This window comes from Mirounga leonina, unplaced genomic scaffold, assembly GCF_011800145.1.
Source record: "Mirounga leonina isolate KUSES-001 unplaced genomic scaffold, KU_Mleo_1.0 Mir_173, whole genome shotgun sequence".
Lineage (NCBI taxonomy): Eukaryota > Metazoa > Chordata > Mammalia > Carnivora > Phocidae > Mirounga > Mirounga leonina.
In genome coordinates this window covers 2744894-2764429 of record NW_023270447.1, presented here as the reverse complement: position 1 = coordinate 2764429, position 19536 = coordinate 2744894, and the positions used below count along the sequence as shown (strand labels likewise).

General features: G+C 58.5%; 1 protein-coding gene across 1 annotated transcript; it reads right to left on the bottom strand.

The window, feature by feature from the left end:
* Positions 1–401: 401 nt before the first annotated feature.
* Positions 402–11023, bottom strand: ALX3 (ALX homeobox 3). Its single transcript, XM_035017818.1, has 4 exons — positions 10733–11023; positions 5283–5599; positions 2375–2503; positions 402–1985 (listed from the first exon to the last, which is right to left on the bottom strand). The coding sequence occupies exons 1-4, from the start codon at positions 11007–11009 to the stop codon at positions 1677–1679; spliced, it is 1032 nt and encodes a 343-aa protein (XP_034873709.1). The 5' UTR covers positions 11010–11023; the 3' UTR covers positions 402–1676.
* Between the last annotated feature and the right edge of the window lie 8513 nt (positions 11024–19536).

Sequence of the window (19536 nt, the reverse complement as noted above, 5' to 3'; positions counted from 1 at the left end):
ACCAGCATCAGTACCGAGAGGAGAGAAATCGCCAGCAGCCAGGCCCTCGAATGAAGGGAAGGGAAGGAAGACACTGGTTTCTTCTGAGGGGAGCTTGAGCCTGGTCGCACTGTCTTAGAGGAAAATCTGATCTGATGGGGCACTTGCTCCCTCTGGGAACGAGCGCAGCACTGGTGTCTGTGTGTGCTCGGGTTTCTCTGTGCCTGGAAGAGGCTCCTAGCTGAGGCTGAGCTCTGAGCAATGTGGTTGTGTTTACTGGGAGGGTGGGAGGGCCAGGCCTGCTTTCTTCCTGCCTTCTAGGCTGCGGAGATAAGGCAGAAAGTGGGGATGAAGGGTAGAATGGCTAATACTCTGAAACCACAAGAAAGAGTCCTGGCTTTCGTCTCTGCCCCACAGCTCAGACATGCCCCTGGGGCATCTGGGAGAAGGGGGTTGCCCCACCCCCACGGTTCTGGCCCAGGGGAGCTCAGAGCCCTCAGTGGACTCCCCCATCTTTCATTCCAGCCCCCCTTCCACTGCCAGTTCAGCCACAAGTTTATCTCCGCCTTCCCACCCCAGCTCCCCATTTTCCCTTCCACATGGGCCCAGCAGCCCTCGACCCGATCCTAGGCAGGTGAAAGGGCCAGGCATGGCGTCTATTGGCCTTGGGGGCCCTGCTGCAGGCCCACCTTCCCCTAGCCCCCAGGATCCCCGCTGGCCCCTTAGGAGGGCCTGCCCAGCCTGAACCCTGGGCACAGACCAGCTAACCCACTGTCAAACCCTGAGGATACACAATTACCTGGTCTAAAAAATACTGCCATCTTTATTATTATGCTGGGCAGCACACCTTTTTTTTTTTTTTTTACAAAAGTGGGGTTTGAGATCTCAGGGGCTTAGAATCCGTGGAAGTCTGTTTTATTCTTACCAACATCTAATGAGTAAACCAGGGGAGCTTACAGTTTCTATGGCATAGCTCTGGCCTGAGCCCACAGAAGAGAATCCAAATATTTGGTGGTTTCTGGTGGCCTTTCTGCCCCCTTGGAGGGGGTGAGGACTCCATGGCATGTTGGGGGCGGGGGCACAGGGCAGGAGTAAGGGGTGGCTGGAGCTGGGCCTCCCGGCACCTTTTCTGGCACCTTTTCCCCAGTGGCCTTCAGGCCCTTGTGAACTCCGGACGCCGAGTGCTCGCCCCCTGGTGGTGCGAGGAGGGAGTCAGGCCGGCCCTAGATGCTCATGCTGCAACACTAGTTTCCCCTTAGTCACAAAGAGCTGCTCCTGGTTCAACCTGTGTCATCCTCTTGTTTTCCTGGGTTCCCTGAATGAGGAACCAGTTCAGCCATTTCAGCTGGAGGGATGACACTTAAACTTGGACAAAGTCTGCAGAAGCAGGGCAGTGTCTTCCTCCCTCCAGCCCAGAGTTGGATGAAGGGACCCAGTGTGTGGTAGGAAGAGTCCTACCTGCTTTGCAGCCCCCTTTGTCCTGGGCAGCCCCACCTTATTTTAAGAGAAAAAAAAAACTCTAGCTTGTTCCCTGCGGGAGGCTGAGGATCCCAGCTGCTCTGCCTGGGCCTCCGGGAACCGACTGGGGCTTGGAGGCAGAGGTGTGCCCTCTCTGGCTTCCAGGCTGGGATGGGGTGGGAGCAGCTGGGAACAGAAAAGGGGGGTGGGCAGCTTAGTCTGCATGTCCACGCAACCGATCACGTGGTCCAGTTCAGTAGGCTGGGTGGCTCCTTGGACTTCACCCTGAGCGAGATGAGGCTTGGAGACCTATAGTCGCCATCTGGGGTAGGCTCAAAGCTGTGGCCCCCCAGGGCAGGGGAGAAGCCATGGATGGAGTAGATGCCAGGGTGGGCTCCAGGGGAGGCTGGCACCCCCATGAAGCCAGCCACATTCCCATGAGAGTGGGAGTATGGAGACATGCACGGGGAGGGCATGCCCTCTGGAGACACGAGGCAGGGGCCGGGGGGGCTCCCGGACCCTGGACTGGGCCACAGGGAGTTCTGCAGCTGAAAAGAGAGACAGAAAAGAAGGCCCATGAATCAACAGCCCAGGGGCTGCCTCCCTTACCTGGGGGTTCTGTCTTTGCCCTCAGGGCTCTGGAAACTTAGCAGGAAACCTCCACTTGGCCCAGGTCTAGAATCTGCTCCCGCCTACCCCCGACACTTGAAATGGCATCTCCGGAGCCCCCTGCCACTGCACCTCCAAGTGAGGTTTGCTTCAGTACCAGCTGTTCGGCATGCCTCATTCACGAGACAGGGAGGAGCCTCACTTTGCAGAGGAGAAGTGATTTACCCATGGTCCCGCAGAGTCCTAATGCTACTTCAGGTCTCCCTGGGGCCCACGCTACCCTGGGGGATGTGGCCAGGCCCTGACGCAGGGCCAGCTGGGGTCTCACCTGCAGGTGGCTGTCTGTTCGGGGCAGCACAGAGATGTCGTAGGCAGATGTGAAGGGGTTCCGCCCCTCCTGGATCTTCCCATAGCGCTCGCGCTTCCGCCACTTCGCTCTGCGGTTCTGGAACCAGACCTGGGGAACGAGGGGAGAGGCTGAGGGAGTGACAAAGCGGCCCTGAGGAATAGAGCCCCCTGGGGAGAGAGTGGGTGGGGGTGTCCTGCAGGATGGGGAGCTGGCTCTGGCTGGAGGAGCTTGAGCTGCAGCAGCCTGTAAATCCCTATTCTCCGGGCCAGGGGAACCGGGGGGCGGGGGGGGCGCTTCTTGGTCCCTTGGGCCACCCCTCTCCCCCCAGTCACCAGGCTGAGTCACTCTCTTGGTTCTCCAGCCCGCCTGTGCCACTAAGGGTGTCGTGGAATCTGTGGCCGCAGAGGCTCTGGGCACTGGCTAGGCGTACCAGGGCACAGACCTCTAGCCCCCCTGCCTCATCTCCGCTCCCGGGCTCCCTGCCTCCCAGCCTCAGGTCAGAGCCCAGCTCCTTAAGAAGGCCCCTGGGCACTGAGCCCTGCCCTTCTCCGCAGCCTCACCCCCAGCCAGGCAGTATGGCTTGATTCTTCCTACTTGCCTCTCAAGCCAACTTGCCTCTGAACGCATCCGCTACCTTGTGACTCCCTGCCTCGCCTCAGCCTTCCCCTGCCTCGACTTACCGCCTCACCCTGACACACACGCATATGTTGCCGCTGGCCTGGGTGATGCGCTGGCATCTCTCTCGTACTCACCACACCCTATTACCATTGTCCCTTTTGTAATCTGTGTCTCCCACTCACTTGGGAGCCCCCGGCAGGTGAGGGTGGCCTCCCTGTGTCACGTGCATCTGTGTACCTATCTGTGCCAAATCTGTCACTTGGCGGAGGCCCTGCGGCTGTTACATTTATGGTACCAGTGCCCACGTTTTGTATTTCTGTCATTTAATAAACATTTCTGTGTCAGGCTCTGGGCTAGATGTTGGCAATATCAAAACCAAACCAAACCAAACCATCCCCTTGCTTTCCAGAGATCTAGCTGGGAGCCATGACAAAAGAAGTTGTGTGTGTGTGTGTGTGAGAGTGTGTGTGTGTGAAAGGAACCCCACCTCGGCCCCTCACACACGCCCCCATGGTGGCCGTTCCTACCGCTCAGACAGGTGAAGCCACGACAGTTAAGGAGCTTGGCAGACCCCGAACCCCCTAAGCCCCAGATGCAGAGATCCCAGAGCAGGCCTGGGGCAAGGTCAGGGACGGACCATCCCACCTGCCCAGCTGCTGGGCCTTTCCTTCTCTATCCTCCCTCCCCCTCGGGTAGATGAAGGAGTCTGGACTGCTTCACCGGGCATTCCTCCCCGTCATCCCTGGTTGTCTCTGCAGCGCCCACTGTAGACTTCCGCCTGCACTTGGGCCTTGCCCTCTGCACTGTTCTGTGTGGTGGCTTACTGCTCTCCATGGGGTAGGGCCTGCGGGTGGCTGTCACATCCGTGTCAGAGAAAAGAGCCTTGTGGCCGCCCCTGCACCCCTTCGGCGTTGAAAAGGCCTGGGAGAGGAGTGGGGGGCTGTGCTCCGCCTCTCCAAGGCAGTTCCATGGCCACGGCTATCCAGAGGCTCGCAGAGGGTCCGGAGACTTGATGTTCCGGACTTCCGTGGCTCATGGACTCTGGGACTGTTGTGAATGCTCGGTCTCTTACCCTGCTGGCCCAGGTCCTGGGGCGCCCTGGGAGGACAGTCCTAGAAGTGTGTTTTGGGTGCTGCCTGGGAGGAAAATGAAAGCAGGAGGACCCAGAAGAGAAGGGGAAACAGCCTAAGCCCCTCTGGTCCTACGCTGAATCCAGCTGTAGGGCCTTCTCTGCTAGAAGGCAGCCGGCCTCTTCGTGGACTGGCCTGCCAGGCCCCATATTCAGCCAGAGGGAGGCCCCATACAGGGTGTGCTGTGTATGAGCTCTGTCCCTATTAGGTCTCCTCTGTGGTGGGAAAGAGAATCTCCTCTGTCTAGAAGTCACCTCCTCACCTCTCCTGAGAAGCCCAAATCCCACCCCTCTCCCAGTGCCTCCTACTTGGCCTCAGGGAGCCTGTTGTGCCTCATGCCAGTTCAAAGTCAAAGCAAGGCAAACAACCACCATCTTCCTCTTGGGCCGGGCTTTTACTGAAGCCTCCTTCCCCATCCCCACCCTCCGCTTGCCACCTTCATGTTCTTTCTCACTTCCGACATGTCTTGGACGTGGACTTCCCTTCTCCCTTTCCCCTGTTCTCAGCATCCCTCCGTCCCTTCACCCCCAACCCCTACCTGAAGCTGGCCACAGCCTACCCAGGAAGCCCTGCGGCCTGATCTCTGCTGGGGAGAGTTGGTTGGGTGGGGAAGGGCCCCTGGCCAAGCTCTCCCGGCTGGGGTCTGGGAGCTGGCGGGCTTGACAGTCGCTGGCTCGGGATGGCTTTGAGCATCACTGGGTCTCAGACCCCCCCCCCCCCGCAGTGGGGACCCTCCTGTTCTGGGCAGCTACCTCGGGAGTAGCCCGATGTGTTCAGCATTTCACTGCTTCCGAAAGGCTGTCACATCTGTGATCCTCAAAGACCATCCTAGGTAGGAAAAGCGAGACTGAGAGATCCAAGGACATGCCCCAAGTCACCTGGTCAGCTAGAAGTGGCAGAGCAAGGACTCCCAGACAGGTAGGTCTTTGGACTCCCAGAGGCCACCACCCCCATGAGGCACTTGGGCTGCAGGCCCGTGGTGGCAGCGGAGCTGGGCATGGAGGGGTGCTGAGAGCAGGCATCTGGGAAAGGCGGGTCTCCGTGGCACCAGCACCCACCTCTCCCGGCCCTTCCATGGCCTGGCCCGTGGTCGGGGTGGGAGAGGCAGCCAGAGAGGCCCATGCCCGGGGTGCCCTCACCTGTACCCGGGCCTCGGTGAGGTCCGTTCGCAGAGCCAGCTGCTCCCGGGCATACACATCAGGGTAGTGGGTTTTCTGGAAGACTCTCTCCAGCTCTTCCAGCTGGAACGTGCTGAAGGTCGTGCGGTTACGGCGCTTCTTGCTCTTGTTCTTGGCCAACTCCATGGAATCAGGCAGTCCCGGGGACAGAGGGACACGCAGGCTGGCCAGACAAGGGCCTGGGGAGTCTTGCAAGTTAGAGGGCCCGTCTCTGGGCCCCCCTCGGCAGTCCAAGGGCAGCTGGGGGAAGCTGGCAGCTTTGGAGGCCTTCTCCTCGGCTGCAATGGAAAACACAAAAAGGAGGATGGAAACCGAACCAGGGGGTTTTGTGGGTGGACTGGGGGAGGGGGCAGGACGTTTGACGCTTCAGTCCCCGCCTCCCCCTTCCTTTCTCTTCCCTCGTCCCAGCAGCCACCCTCCATGGGAGCCTGGCATTCGGAGGCCTGCTTGCTGAGCCTCCAGCTGGGGAGGGGGCCCTGGGGAACCATGTGCTCTGTGGTCTGGGCGGATCTGCTGGGGCCAGACGAGGGTTCATTTCGGGGAAGCGCTTTGTGGTGGTGCGTCCCACAGGGTGTGGGGGTGCCAGGGTTGGCGCCATGGCAGGGCCTGGCGCAGAGGCGGGAGGAGGGGGTGAGCAGGGGGTGGTGGACGTCTCCTGCCCCTGCCAGGAAGTGCCTCCTTGGCCCTGGCTGTTGGGGGTGGGGGGAGGGAACGTGGTTCCCAGGTCCTCATGCCCCTGCCTCTGGTCCCAGGTCCAGGCAGGGGACAGACAGGGACACTCAGATCCCCTTTGGCTTGTCTGGCTGTGCCTCATTCTTTGGACCCCAAATCTCAGGGCAATGTCAAATCCCCCAGCCCTGGGGCGTGAAGGGCAAGATGGGGCAAAGAAGCGTCCAAAAAAAGATTATCTCATTCCTCCGAAAATTGTGATGTTTGGGCCCAAGACTTGAGCTCCAGCATTAGAGAGCAGAAGGTCGGCTATCTGCAGAGGAGAGTCAGGGCTTGGGGGACCAGTGTCGAAAGAGGACCCAGCTCCCAACCCCATCACTCTGGCCATGGACTGCCCCCTCCCTCCTCGGCAGTTTCCAATGGCCCCCCCACTGCCCATGATGAGCAAGCAGGGAGGGAGGACCTGACTGCAGCTGGGCACAGTTCCCAGCAGCCCCACTCTGACACGCTAACCCTCACTCGGTAGGCTTGGTGGAGCCCTGCCACAACCCGGTCATGGTGAAAAATAGGTCACCCCGATTGCTCCGCCCTCTCCTCTGGCGAGGCCCCCAGCGGCACTGCCATGAAATCTCCAAGAGTCCACTGGGACAGCAGGAGCCCTGCCACAAAGACGCCCCACTGACTCATGCAGCCTGGCCCTTGCCCTGGCCCATCCCCAGCAGGGGCCTGGGCCCCCGGAGGCCCAGCAGGCTGGCACCAGGAGGCTGTTTCCTCCTTGGGACTCGGTGTCAGGATCACAGCTACCATCAGGGAAGCATGGGACCAGGGAGATGGGATTCTCGGGCTCTGGCTCTGAAGAGTCCCTGTCTGCATTATGGAGGACAAGTCAGGCAAGGTCTCCCCCAGCTGGAAGGTGGTCAGGGACCTCCCAGGACCACCCAGGCTGTGCAGGAAGCTCCATGGCCTGGCAGAGTCAGGGAACCTGCCCTCGGGCACCAAGCTCACAGCTCAGGCGGAGCATCGAGGAGAAAGTGTGCCAGCCACTGACTTCCATTCTTGGCCCACATGTTTTGGTTCTAGAGGTAGTTCCATGGGCAGCAGCTTAGGGAGAAGGACTCATGGAAGCTGAGCCAAATAATTGAAAATGGTCAGGGGGAGTGGGAGACTGGAAGGGGACACCCCACATCTAGCAGGTTTGAGGGGGTGGTCTTGGAGTTCTGGGTTCAAAGGGAGGTCCTGCTGGACTCGAGGCAAAAAAGGGTGAGGGTGGCTCAGGGATGGGGATAAGGGGAGCATTGACATCACTACAGAGGGCCCTCCAAACTTCTGAGGCTTTGCTCATCTGGCTCTTGGGCCCTCAGTGTCTGTCCAAACAGGATCTGCCCAGAGGAAGTGACTAGCTCTGGGCTCTGAGCGACCAGAGTAAGAGATAAAAGCACAGCAGGACTTTTCGGAATAGCCACCCAGAAAAGGCTGCTGGCCTCCGCTGGCCTCCCTCGCCTGCCCAGTCTACAGCCCTGCCAGGGGACCGGGGTACTTGTCCCCTCCTCATCGCCATGGCCCTGAAACCTCCATCTACCTGAAGGACTCCCGGGAGAAGCCAGCATCCCCCTCTTTGGGGGGACAGGGGCACACCTCCTAGAATGTCTCCGGAAGAGCAAGGCGCAGTGGCGAAAAGAGGGGAGGTGGGGTCAGCGAAGGGCAGCAGTCAAGGAAAGGAAGGAAAGGCAGCCCCAAGTTTGAGTCTGAGCTTGTAAACAGCAGGGTGCACCCGGAGGCCCCGAGCACTTTCCAGGTGTATGCAGGCTGTGTTTGGGGGTCACCTGCACCCGGTGGGGACACTGGGTGGTTAAGGGGGAGTGTTCATGGTAGAGATTGGAATCCTGGGGCTCAGCACCAGGGGGTCCACAGCCCCCACACCTGCAGCACCACAGCCGAGGTCCGGCGGGCCAGAAAGACAGGAGCCAGGACAAAAACCTCTGAGGCGGCCACGGTGCTCGGTCCCTGACCGGCTCCCACGCCCCGCTGCTCGCCCGCACCCTGGGGCCGCCAGAGCCCCCCCCCTCCCCCCGCTAGCGGCTCGGGAGCCCTACCGCTCGCTCCGGACGCCAACCGGGAGCCCCACTGCCCTCTCAGCTAGCGTCCACTGAGGCCGCCGGGCCCACCCCCCGGTTTTCGGCCTGCGCGCGGTTTCCCACGCGATGCGCAGAGCTCGCAGAGGCCTGGGCTCTCGCAGCTCCGCAGCTCCGGCTGAAGCCGTCGTGTGCATAAACGCCGTGCGCGGGACCCCAGCGGGGCTTGGTGCTCTCCCTAGAGTTTCCGGCTTTGGCCTAGACGCCTCAGCCGGCGGGGGGCCTCTGACTTGGAATCCTTCACGAGGTCTGCGGCCGGTCCGGTGAGCGCGGCCTTCGGTGCTCCGTTCTGGGCCTCCGAGGCGGCGGGCGCGTTCCCAGGTCAGAGAGCCAAGCCGGGGAGCGGACCGGGAAGGACGGGCCCGGCACTTCTCCGGCCCTCTGAGCAGCCGCGCTGCACCGCCAGGACGCGGCCGGGGTCCAGGGCAGGGCTGGGCGCTCTCGGCCAAGGGCGCCGCAAAGAGCGGGAGAAGCGCGCCAGGCTCTCCAGCGCCGGACTGCCCGGCCTCGGCGAGATCGCGCCGCAGATGGGGCGCAGCTGCACGCTCACTGGTTTGAACTGGAAACGCTCGGAGCCCGTCAAGTTAGAAGCAGGGAAATTTTGCCGCCACTTCCCACCTCGTAGACTGCGTGGCCCGAGTCCCCCGGGGCCGTTCCTCCCCCGCAGCCCCGCTCCGCCGCAGGGACGCAAGCGGCCTGCGCTCGCCGAGTTGCGGCCCTGGGCACCCGCAAGGCGAGAGGCGGCCGGGGTCCCAGGCTCCGCTGGCACCCGCTGCTCCTGTTTTTCGTTTGGTCGGTCCTCCGCTCAACTTGAATCGTTAATTTTCCTCTCCCACTTGATTTTGCTGCTTTCTGCTCTGTTATGATGTCCCCTTTTTCCTTTCATTTTTTCCCCTGCTTCTACTCTTCTTCGTCCTTTCTCTCCTTCTCCATTTACCCGCTTCGTTCGATCGTTTGATCCTGCGCTTGCTTTTTTCCTGGTTCTTCTGTTCGTTCTCCGTTTGTTTATTGACGTTCTGCCCTGCTTGCCGACTTTCGTCTACCTCTCCTCGTCTCTCTCCTCCGTTGTTTTGTTCATTTTCCTTTTCCTTCTTTTTGGTGGTTAACACTCCTTGGTTTTACTTTTACGCATTTCGTTGCTGACACCCTCGCCGTCGCCGGGTCCCTCCACGCCCCGCCGCTCGTTCTGCCCCAGCGCTCTCCGCAGTGGGCCCCTCCTGGCGGCCTCGCGGTGCGTGCGGATCCCGCGCGCCCAGCAGGACGCGGGCCCGAGGGGTGGGTCCCTCCCGTCGCGGCGCGCCCAGCCAGCGCGGGTACCTGTCCCCGGCGGTGCTCATGTGGCTGCGCGGCCGCCGCCGTCTGGCGGGGATCAGAGGAGCCAGGCCAACTGCTTTTCATTAAGTCCCAACTGTGGTTTTTATCAGGAGAGCCTCTTTCAAAGGGCACAGACACGAAGCTCCGCGGACTCGCTCATTTCCTCCGCTGACCCCCACACACCTCCCCGCCCTCCCCGACACATTCCCACCGCCCTGGGCGAAGGCCCGAGCTGCCTGGCCGCTCGGTGGAGGCCGGCGAGGCGCCAGTGGGTGGAGGCGGGTTGGGGCCGATCTCAGAGGATCCAGTCCTGGGCCTAAGGTGCGGGATGTGGCAGCGCAGATGGGGCGGGCGCCCAGACTCCTGCAGGTCAGCGGGTGCAGTGGACGGCGGCAGGGCTGCGGGCCCGTGTGGCAGGCCCCGGCGTTCAGGCGCGTTCTCCGGAGATGGCGCGGTCCAACTGGCCTTGGCGCATGGGGCACCGGCCCAGGAGCCCGAGGCGCCTAGGGGATAGGCCCGCCCGGGGTGCTCTCGACGGCCCCAGCCGAGACGATCCAGTGCGAGGAAGCCAAGACTGCGAGAAGGGCGGCCATCACCGTGCATAACGACGGGGAGGCCAGGTTAGTCTGAGAAATAAGAACACAGTTATTCCGCATTGAGAACGGCCCCGGTACTGCGGGACCGGCCGCGGCCGCGCCGCCGAATGCCTAACGCGCCGGCAGCGCCTTCCCCACGGAGGCTGGGCCTGGGGGGTGGGGGCGGAGAAGCCGGCGGAGGCCAGGCCGCAGCCCTCGGCTGAGTCCTGCTGGGCCACTCGAGGTCGGGGCCCAAGCTCAGGGCCCCGAACGGGCGCCACACACAAAAGCCGCGCTTCTCTCCCCGCATCGGGACCGAGGGCTCCGCGTGGCGCCCGGGGCCCTGGGCCCGGTCCGGGCTTCTGGGTCAGTGGCAGCTCCAGGCCAGCTCCGGCCAAGCATGATTTCTCCTTCCCGCCTCCGGTCGCCTTCGGGCTTCACTGGGCCCGGGGCCGTCGCCGTCGCCGCTCCACCCTCGCGCGACCTCCCGCCTCCCGTTCCCGTCCCGGGAGGCACGGAGGGCTCTGCCTCCCGCGGGGCGAGGGCTTCGCCGGCCTGGGCCAGCGCCGGTGGGGCTTCTGAGGGAGCCGTGGCGAAGGGCTAGAGGGTCTAAAAGTGGAGAGCTGGGCGAGCGGGCGAGGGAAGCAGGGAGGCCCGGGCGGGCCGGGGAAGGGAAGGAGAGCGGGTCGGGGCTGCGCGCTACGCCCGCGCCGCGCGTTACCTTCCGCGGGGCCCTCGTAGAAGTGGCTGCCGTTGCGCGCCGGGCCGGGCCCGAGGTCCTGCAGGTACTTGGCGGGCGGCTTGGCCGGCTCTGGGAGGTAGGGCTCCAAGGGCCCGCAGGCCGGAAAACGGGTCAGGCGGGGGCCGCGGGGCGGCGCGGGGTGCAGGTGAGGCGCGCCGGCGGGGGTCCCCTGGGGGCCGGGTGGCTCGTCCCCCGCGGCCGCGTAGGGACCCGGCTCGGGCCCCACGCCGAAAAGCGCGCAGCGCTCGGGGTCCATGCCGGCTCCCGGCGCACAGGCCGCCGGGGCTCCGGGGCTCGCGCTGCCCGTGCGGCCTGTGAGCGCCCGCCAAGGGGGAGGGACCTGGGCGCGGGGGCGCGGAGCCCCCGGGAGCGGCGCGCGCCGCGGGGGGCGGGGGGCGGGGGGCAGGGGAGGGGGCCGCGCCTCTGACTTAATGCTGGAACCATCCACGTCACGTGCGGCCCCGCGCGGGTTAACCCCTCGGAGCCCGGGAGCCCCCTGATTCACCCCAGGCCGCGTATCAGAGGCAGTTCGAGCAGAGGGAGGAAACCACCTTCTCTCGACGGCAGGGTCCCTTTTGTCTGCCCATCTTGGTGAGTCCCTTGCTCAGAGCAGCACCCTTGGGCCTGACATCCAGCCTGGAGGTTCTCGCCCCCAGAGGCGTGAGGCACGCCCAACAAACACTCTTAGGCCTGGTCTCCCGACATAAGCCTGGGCTAAGGGCGGGGTGGGGGAGGGGCTGGGCTGGGCCTTTACCTAACTCTTGGCTGGGAGCTGGAAAAACGTTGCCTCTGCAAAAACACCTCCCTTGCAGATCCCTTGTTCCTCACTGGGACAGGAGTCCTTGGGAGGAGGTGTGTGGGAAGAGGTGTGTGGAAACAGCTCTAATCCGGGAATGGGGGCTGGGAAGTTTGGGCCTGGGCACTATCATTAATTAGCTGTGGGACCTTGAACTGTCACTGGTGTCTTCATCTGACTCTGGAGTCTGGACCAAGGCAATCCTTGGAGCCTTTCTGTGTATTCCTGGTGGGTTTGAGAAGCAGAGGCAGAACCAGAAGGTTCAGGGAGACTTGCAGGGACAGCTCAGGACTGAACAGGGTTCGGCAGAGGCTGTCTTTGAAGCAGGTGGAGGGATACCTAGAGGGTTTGAGGTTTGAACAGCAGATGTGGAGTGAATACCTTTCAAATGATTTGGGAGTGCATGGGGATCCCCTGGAGAGAGGCTGGCTGCAGCCCAGACCTCAGGGCTCTGCTGCCCCAGGCCTGCTATTTTGCAGGGAGATGAGGGTAGGGTGGCATCTCCTAGGTGTTGACTCTCCCCAGCCAAAAGGAAGCATAGGACTAGGGAGGTGGCTTGGAATTTCTGAGAAGAGAAACAGCCCCCACCCTAAGATCCGGGAAGAAATACCTGAGTGCCCTGGGACCCTGCTCCCTTCTGTGGATTGAGGAGTCCCCAAGTCTGGGTTACACTGTTTTTTATTTTCAGTGCCTCCAGAGACTAGTGAGAGGGATGGGGAGTCAAACATCATTTGTATTTCATTTGAATTCTCAATTTTTAAAGGAATCCAAGAGGCCTGGTGTGAACACCTCCCTCTTCCGCTGGGGGCTTAGAGGGGGTTTCTTGGCTGTCCTCAGCCAGAGTTGGGCTGTAAATCAAGGCCAAACAGGAACCAGAAGCCTTGCATCTCACAAGTAGTCATTAAGCCATTATTAAACATACCGTAATTTCTCTGAAGCCTTATTGGTTTAAACACCACATTGGAGGTATTATGGCCATTAGGGCCCCTAATCACAGACTGCAGACTGGGCTAGTGAGGTGGGAGCACCTGGGGCTGGGATTTCCAGCCAAGAGGGAGGTTCAGCTCAGAATTAAGCTTTCCTCTCTGGCCTCATGGTGGGGAGGGGGGGATCCATTCTCTAGGATCCAGTGGATCGCAGCTCTGGGCAATCAGTTTGCAGTGATCCCTTTTGCTCATTAGTAAGGTTTTTTTTTATAGTTATTGGGCTAAGGCTGTGGGTATTGTTGACTCTTCAGGAGGATGTCAATGTCAACTCAGGACGCCGCTTCTGTTCCACAAAGGAATCGGGCAGCTTACTGTGAGAGATGCACGGAGGATGCAGGAAAAACATCACCAACAGTTTAAACAAGGCAGCCGGGCTTAAATGCCAAGTGTTTTGCCTCAGGTGATAAGTCTTTCTCAGCCTCAGTGTCCTCATCGTAAAAATGGGCTGTGCACGCGGACAAAGGATGTTGGAGAAGCACTTATGTTTTGATGGATGTGATGTACTGTGTTAGTTCATGAGATTATTATTACTATTATGGTATCCAGAGATGGCAATTGGCAGAAAGTTCCTGACTCCGGGGACTGAATGGGCTAGAGGCTGGGGCTGATCAGAGAGACCTAGGGACCAACCCATAGCCCTGCCCAAGCTCAGAAGCTCCTCCTGCCATTCCTCACTCTCTGACCAGAACCAGTTTCCATGCTGTCAGTTGAACTGAGGCTGGAGAAAACCCCAGCTTACATTCACATCGGATGGATAGATAGAGTTGCCCTCTGGGTGGCTTTTTTCCCAGGATAATGCGACACAGGGTACGCTTTCCTGTTTCCCTTTTAAACCACTAGTGTAAACTCTTTATCTGTATGGGATATGGGGAGAGTTTGATGGGGCAGAGGTGCGTAGGAAACACACAAATTGGCACTCTTAGGTTGTCCAGGTTTTCCCTTAGGAGAGCTGAGAGATCCCGGAGTACCACAGGGGCCCTCATTTTACAGATAAAAACAATAGCTAATACTTCTTATAGTGTACCAGCCACTATCCAACGTATCCTATAGACAAGAGTTTATTTAATCCTCCCAACTCCACGAAGTAGGCACAACTATTATCCCCACTTTATAGAGAAGAGAGTGAGGCCACAGAAGGGAGCCATTCGTCCACGGTGGACACGGCCACGTCGTGGCAGAACCAGAATTTATGCCTAGCTCCGTGGTTCCCCGCCTGACACTGAGCGTCCGTCAGTCCTTCTTCTTCGGCTAACTTGACAAAGCTGAAATCATCCAACGCACGCCCTCGTGTTCCCAGAGGAAGGTTGGGACTTCTCCCTGAAAAGGAAGTTGAGGCCAAAGTGGACTAGGGCCAGAGGTGGTCCAAGGTGGAGCCACACTGCTGCACTCCTGATGGCGGAGTGGCAGTTTATTTATTTTATTTTTATTTTTTAAAAAGATTTTATTTATTTATTTGACAGAGAGAGACACAGCGAGAGAGGGAACCCAAGCAGGGGGAGGGGAGAGGGAGAAGCAGGCTTCCCGCGGAGCAAGGAGCCTGATGTGGGGCTCGATCCCAGGGCCCTGGGATCATGACCTGAGCTGAAGGCAGACGCTTAACGACTGAGCCACCCAGGCGCCCCAAGGAGTGGCAGTTTATTGAGACACGCTGTACCTCATGCTGGGGTGGCTGGGACAGTAGGCGGAGGGTGGTTTCTGCTAAGCTGCGACCAAATGAAACAGAGCGGCGAACACCTGAGAGGTTTCACGACCCACTGACGCAGCCAGATATGGGGCAGAGTCTTAAGAGAATTTGCGAATTCACCGTGTGTGCTGTTTGATAATCACTTGCATCGCAATAGTGTTTGTCACTGCTGTATTATCCATGGAGTAAGTGAGATGAACTGATGCGATGATCCAGATCATTCTAGGTCCTATCATGAAAAGCCTTAAACAACAACAACTAACTTCCCACCTGCTGAGAAAAACTTTTAAAATAAAAATGGTACTAACTGGCTGTGTCTAGGCAACTGTTTTGCACCAGCCAGTTGCTTCATTCATTCATTCATTCATTCATTCATTCATTCATTCATTCATCCACTAGGAGGACCTACTACGTGACAGGCACAGTGTACCAGCACTGAGGTACTAAGCGTGCCTCCTGCCTTGGGGGAGCAGACGCTTTGCTGGAGTGGAAATGTCTCCTCCACCTCAACAAAATCAGCACTGGGATGTGAATTAGGGTGGACTCTGGTCTCGAGAGCAGAGTTCCTGGCATCTCAGCCTCACCTGTGAGGTTGGTTCTAGAATCAGGGAAGCAGCCCCAACTCCTACTTTCTTTCATTTTTGACTTCCCTCAGCCTACACCACAGGACGGCGAAGGCCCCTCCCTTTTGCCGCAAGGGGTCGGAACAACGGGAAAGATGTCACCTCAGATCTGACATATACAAAACTTCCTTCCAGCCAGGAAAGACTCAGTTGCTTTTTTTTTTTTTTTTTTTCTCGAAGGGAAGAGAGTTGGTATTGCCCTTGTCCTGTTTAGACTCTGAAATCCTAAATTGATCCCTATGAAAATTCTGGGTTTGGGAGCCCAAGGAGATTGTTTCTCATTAGTGACATTCTTCCTGGAAGGTCAGGCTAAGGAATGGTAAATAAACCTTCAGATCCAGTGCTTCCTCCTCACCCATGATATTTAAAAGAAAGAAAGAAGGGGGCGGGGAGCTTTGTGCTGTGGAGACCCAGAATCCTGGGCTGACAATCCAAGCTGCAGTCTGGGCTTTGGGGTGAAATTTCTGAGACATTAGGGAGCTATTTTTTCGCTTCTGTTAATTTGATCTGTTTCCTTGGGACAGCCACTCAACCTGTCCGTACCTCAATTTCTCCCCTGGAAAGCGAGAGGAATGATTTTGTAGTTCAGCTTTGATGGAATGAACAAAACAGTGTTTAGACAGATGTTTCTTGAGCCTGCCTCCACCCTGAACCTATATTCCTCTGCTTACGCTCTCTGCCCACCACCCTGGGGTCGGGCTGGGATGGGGGCAGTGAACAGCGAGGTGGGGCTGTGTCTGGGATGTGTCCTGAGTGCCTGGTCTGGCCTGATGCCTGTCTTACTGCCTTTGTGTGAAGGTAAACGGGTTCTGAGGCAAATGCCAACGCAGACCAGCAGAAGTCATTTTGTGGGAGAGTTTCTGGTGAACTCATTCTTGGTGTAAAACAGAAGGAGGCAGGTTTGGACTTCTTGGCAATTCTAATACTCTGATCAATTAATATGGTGCATTCGTTTATTCATCAAACATGTATTGAGTGCCTGCCATGTGCCAGATAGTGGGGCTGCACGGTGAGGACTGAGTCCGAGGACAGAAGCCTTACTCCCAGGGCTTTTCCAGGCTGGCAGGGGAGACACAGGGCAATGGGCACTTAGATCACAGGCTGTGTTGTGCTGGCAGGAAGCACAGGGGCCGTGGTGGCCATGAGATGGGCACCTGTCCCAGCCTTGGGCTGGGGGAAGCTGGTCATGGAACACTTCCAGGTAGAAAGTTGAGCGGGGCTTAACAGGGGAAGGGGGTGTGGAGGGGACAGGCGAGAGAGCATCCAGAGAGAACAGCCCAGAGGTGGGAAAGAGGAAGCCACGTTTGGGGAACGTGGATTTGTTGAATTGCTGGGGCTGGAGCAGGAAGAGTCCGGGCTGAAGTGGGAGGAAGAGAGACAGAGGCGGAGGAGTCCACCCGAATCAAGAGAGACTCCAGGTCACAGGCATCCATCCGTGCACCATGCACCATGCACCGCATCCGCCAAGCCCAGCTTCATGCACCAGATCTGCAAGTGGGAGATGAGAGGGAGCAAGCCCCAGGGCCCAGAAGTCCCCGACTTTAGGGGGGCACATGACCCATACCTAGCAGGCAGGTAGTAAGAAAGCCTGCAGAGAAGAAGCAGAGAAGAAGCAGAACAACATGTCTAGCTGCTGGGCACCCTGACGTTGGAGAGTTGGTGGAGAGCAGAGGAGCTGTGTGCGGCAGGCTAAGCGTGGCGATCCGTGAGACCCTTCCGTAGCAGAGCTTTGGCTCTTACAGGGAATGCTGGCCAGGGCACCTCTTGAACTCATTTCAGCAGGAAATCCATTGGTTCCAGAGTGTAGATTCCAGATTTGTTGTTTTTACGGGGCTAACAAGTATGTAATTAGCACATCTGGGGCCCTTCAAAGGAAATGCAAACATACACCATTGAACACCCTTAGAGATGTGAGTGGGACCCACCCCAGAGTTCTGGAAGGAGCTTACCACCATGTCACAGAGACGTCCACTCTAGTCCAGGGTCTGCTCCTGCGCTGGAGGAAGAGAGAGAGAGCCAAGACCGAGTCTGAACTTTATGAGGGACTGAGAGAAAAGCAAATGACAAGGGTCAAAGGGCTTCTGCCTGGCCTCCTCTGGAGTCACCCGGGAAGGAGAGGTAGTGGGCCGGGTAATAATAATGTCCACCGCTCACAGAGAACATAGAGTGTGCCAGGCAAACGCCATCTCATCTCGTCTTCACGTTGTTACACAGCTGACGTTAATATTCCCATTTTAACAAATGAAGAAAAGGAGATTGGTCTGTGTGTCAGTTATCTAATACTGTATAGCAAATCACCCCAAAACTTGGTGGGCTTAGAACAACAGTAGTCGGTGACTACGGGTCAGGGATTCAGGAGCAGCTTGACTGAGTGGTCTGTCTTGGGGTGTCCCATGACCCCAAGTCAGATCTGGGCTGGGCTGCAGGGCTCTGAGGCTTGGTGTGGCATGCAGGATGGATTTCCAAGGTGGCTCACTGCCATAGTTGGCAGGTTGGTGTCGGCTGTTGATGGGAGGCCCCAGTTCCTCCCCTTGGGGGGCCTCTCCACCTGGCTGCTTGGGTGTCCTCACAGCCTGGCCGCTGGCTTCCCCCACAGCGAACGATCTGAGAGACCCAGGTGCAAGGTGCAGTGTCTTTTATGACCCAGCCTCGGAACGCACGCACGCACGCACGATTCGGCCATACTGGATTGGGCACACAGTTCTGATTGGTTCTGATTGATCGTCGGAGAGGATGCCACCAGTGCGGGGCCACTGTGGAGGCTGGCAACGCCAGACTGGCTCAGGAAACTGTCTGGATCACATGGCTGCGGAGTGCGACTGGGATTCATGCTCGAGCTGCCTGACTCCGTGGGGAGGCTCGAAGGCCACGTGTTGGCTCAGAAAGACTGGCTACATTGAAGAGTTAAGAAGAGGCCCTGAAGGGACAGGATGAGGAGCCCGGCAGGCAAGTGGCAAAGCCCAGTGGGCAGTGAGAGCCCCACTCACTGCCTGTCCTGAGGGAGACTGATATGGAAGTGGGGACAAGGTGTGCCCTCTGTGGTCAGCAGCCACAGCACAGACTCCTAGGGGCTCCCTCAGTACAGTGAGCTGATCTCAGGGCTCCTCCGGGGCTCTTCGTTCATGTGGGTGAAGGAAGGAAGCAGGCGCACCTTTTCCCTAAGCAGGTACTAGAATATCCTATTTGCATTGCTGTCAGCTTAGCAAGGGGAACCCCGGCCTTAGACCTGGAATTGAGTGATCGGGAGCGGGGGGCAGTGTTGAGAGCCCACTCTGAGTTGGGTCTGAACCAGGCACTGTACTTTTTAAAATTGCATATAACCCACCCAGGAGGTAGATGCTGTCATTTCTACTTCCCAGTTGATAATACAGAACTCAGAGAATGAAGTCAGTTGTCCAAGGTGTCATATACTTCCTAAATGGTGGAACCAGGAGGGACCCCCAGGCAGGTGGCCTAATCAGCTTGCGTCATCTCCAGCGTGCTGCCTTGAGTCTTCTCAGACCGACAAGGGCTGCACTTTCCCTCCTGCTGTTCAGTGGATCTGAGCCCTGGGGGGTTTGGGGGGTGGGCAGAGACCATGCTGGGCAGAATCGGGAGATGAGGGGCTAAAAATGCACCCCCACTCCAAAATCTGGGTGGATCCTTCTCACTAGGTTTTTTTTTTCTTCTGGGGAGTTGAGATTTGGACACATGAACAATTACCCAGGAATTCGAGGATGTTCGCTAAGTGTGAGACTGGGTTGCCCTTGCGGAGGAACAGACATAAGCAGGGAGGCGTGGTGTACTCTGAGTCACTTCCAGGTAGAGAAGAAAACCGCTGTGCGGTCGCGAGCATATCAGCACCCATCGCTGGACTCCCAGCTGCACAGCCCTGGGGACCAAAGCAAAGGGCCATTCCCCCGTGCAGAGAGTCCCTGGAGATTTCTGGGCTACAGCCTGAGAAAATGTGAAGGATCCAGACAGATGGAGAGGAGTTGCTGAGCCCAGGTCAAGGAGACACGGTGCTTCTGAGCACGGGGTGCGTGGCTGCCTCCAGCAGAGGGTTGTGTGAAGGAGTAGCAGGTGTGACAGAGACGGGCTGGGCAGGACCGGAATGTGGCAGGTGTGGAAAATGGAGCCTTCTTTCTTTTAGATAATGGGAGCCACTGGGGAGTAGTGAGAAGCCCTTGCAGGAGGCCTGGCCCTTACTAAGTGTTTGGAACGTTAGTAGTAGTATGGTTGTTATTTAGCAGGAGAAGGAGAGCTGTGCTTTGGGGAGAGAATTTTGGTGGCGTGAGCAGAAAAATAATAGTAATGATGATACCTAATATTTCTTGAGCAGTTACCATGGGCCGGGCTCTTTAAGTACACTGTTTTACTGAATTCTGACCTTCTTAGGAGGCAAGTACCACTATCTCCGTTTTACAGGTGAGAAAACTAGGGCACGGAGAAGTCAGTCACTTGCCCAAGGTAGTGGGGGCACACAGGACAAGGGGACACAGCATGTAAGAAAGTGGTCCTGGCATGAGGTGACTAAGGCCTGAACTGGGGTGTGGCCGAGGGGATGAAGAGGGATGGCCGGAGGGAAGAGGTATTTAGTGGGAAGAAGTGACTTATTGCCATGGTTGGGGGGGCGGGGGTGTGGCGTGTGGATGACCAGCCGCCCGGAGAATGGCTGCTGCCGAGACAGGGCCCAGGGATATGTCTTCAGGGGA

What these genes read in the sequence shown, in the direction of transcription:
- ALX3 (XM_035017818.1), bottom strand. Translation starts at nt 11,009, where the DNA reads ATGGACCCCGAGCGCTGCGCGCTTTTCGGCGTGGGGCCCGAGCCGGGT. An exon ending in TCACCGAGGCCCGGGTACAG is followed by an intron (nt 2,504 to 5,282) that starts GTGAGGGCACCC and finishes CTCGTTCCCCAG; the next exon opens with GTCTGGTTCCAGAACCGCAG. An exon ending in GAACAGACAGCCACCTGCAG is followed by an intron (nt 1,986 to 2,374) that starts GTGAGACCCCAG and finishes CTCTCTTTTCAG; the next exon opens with CTGCAGAACTCCCTGTGGCC.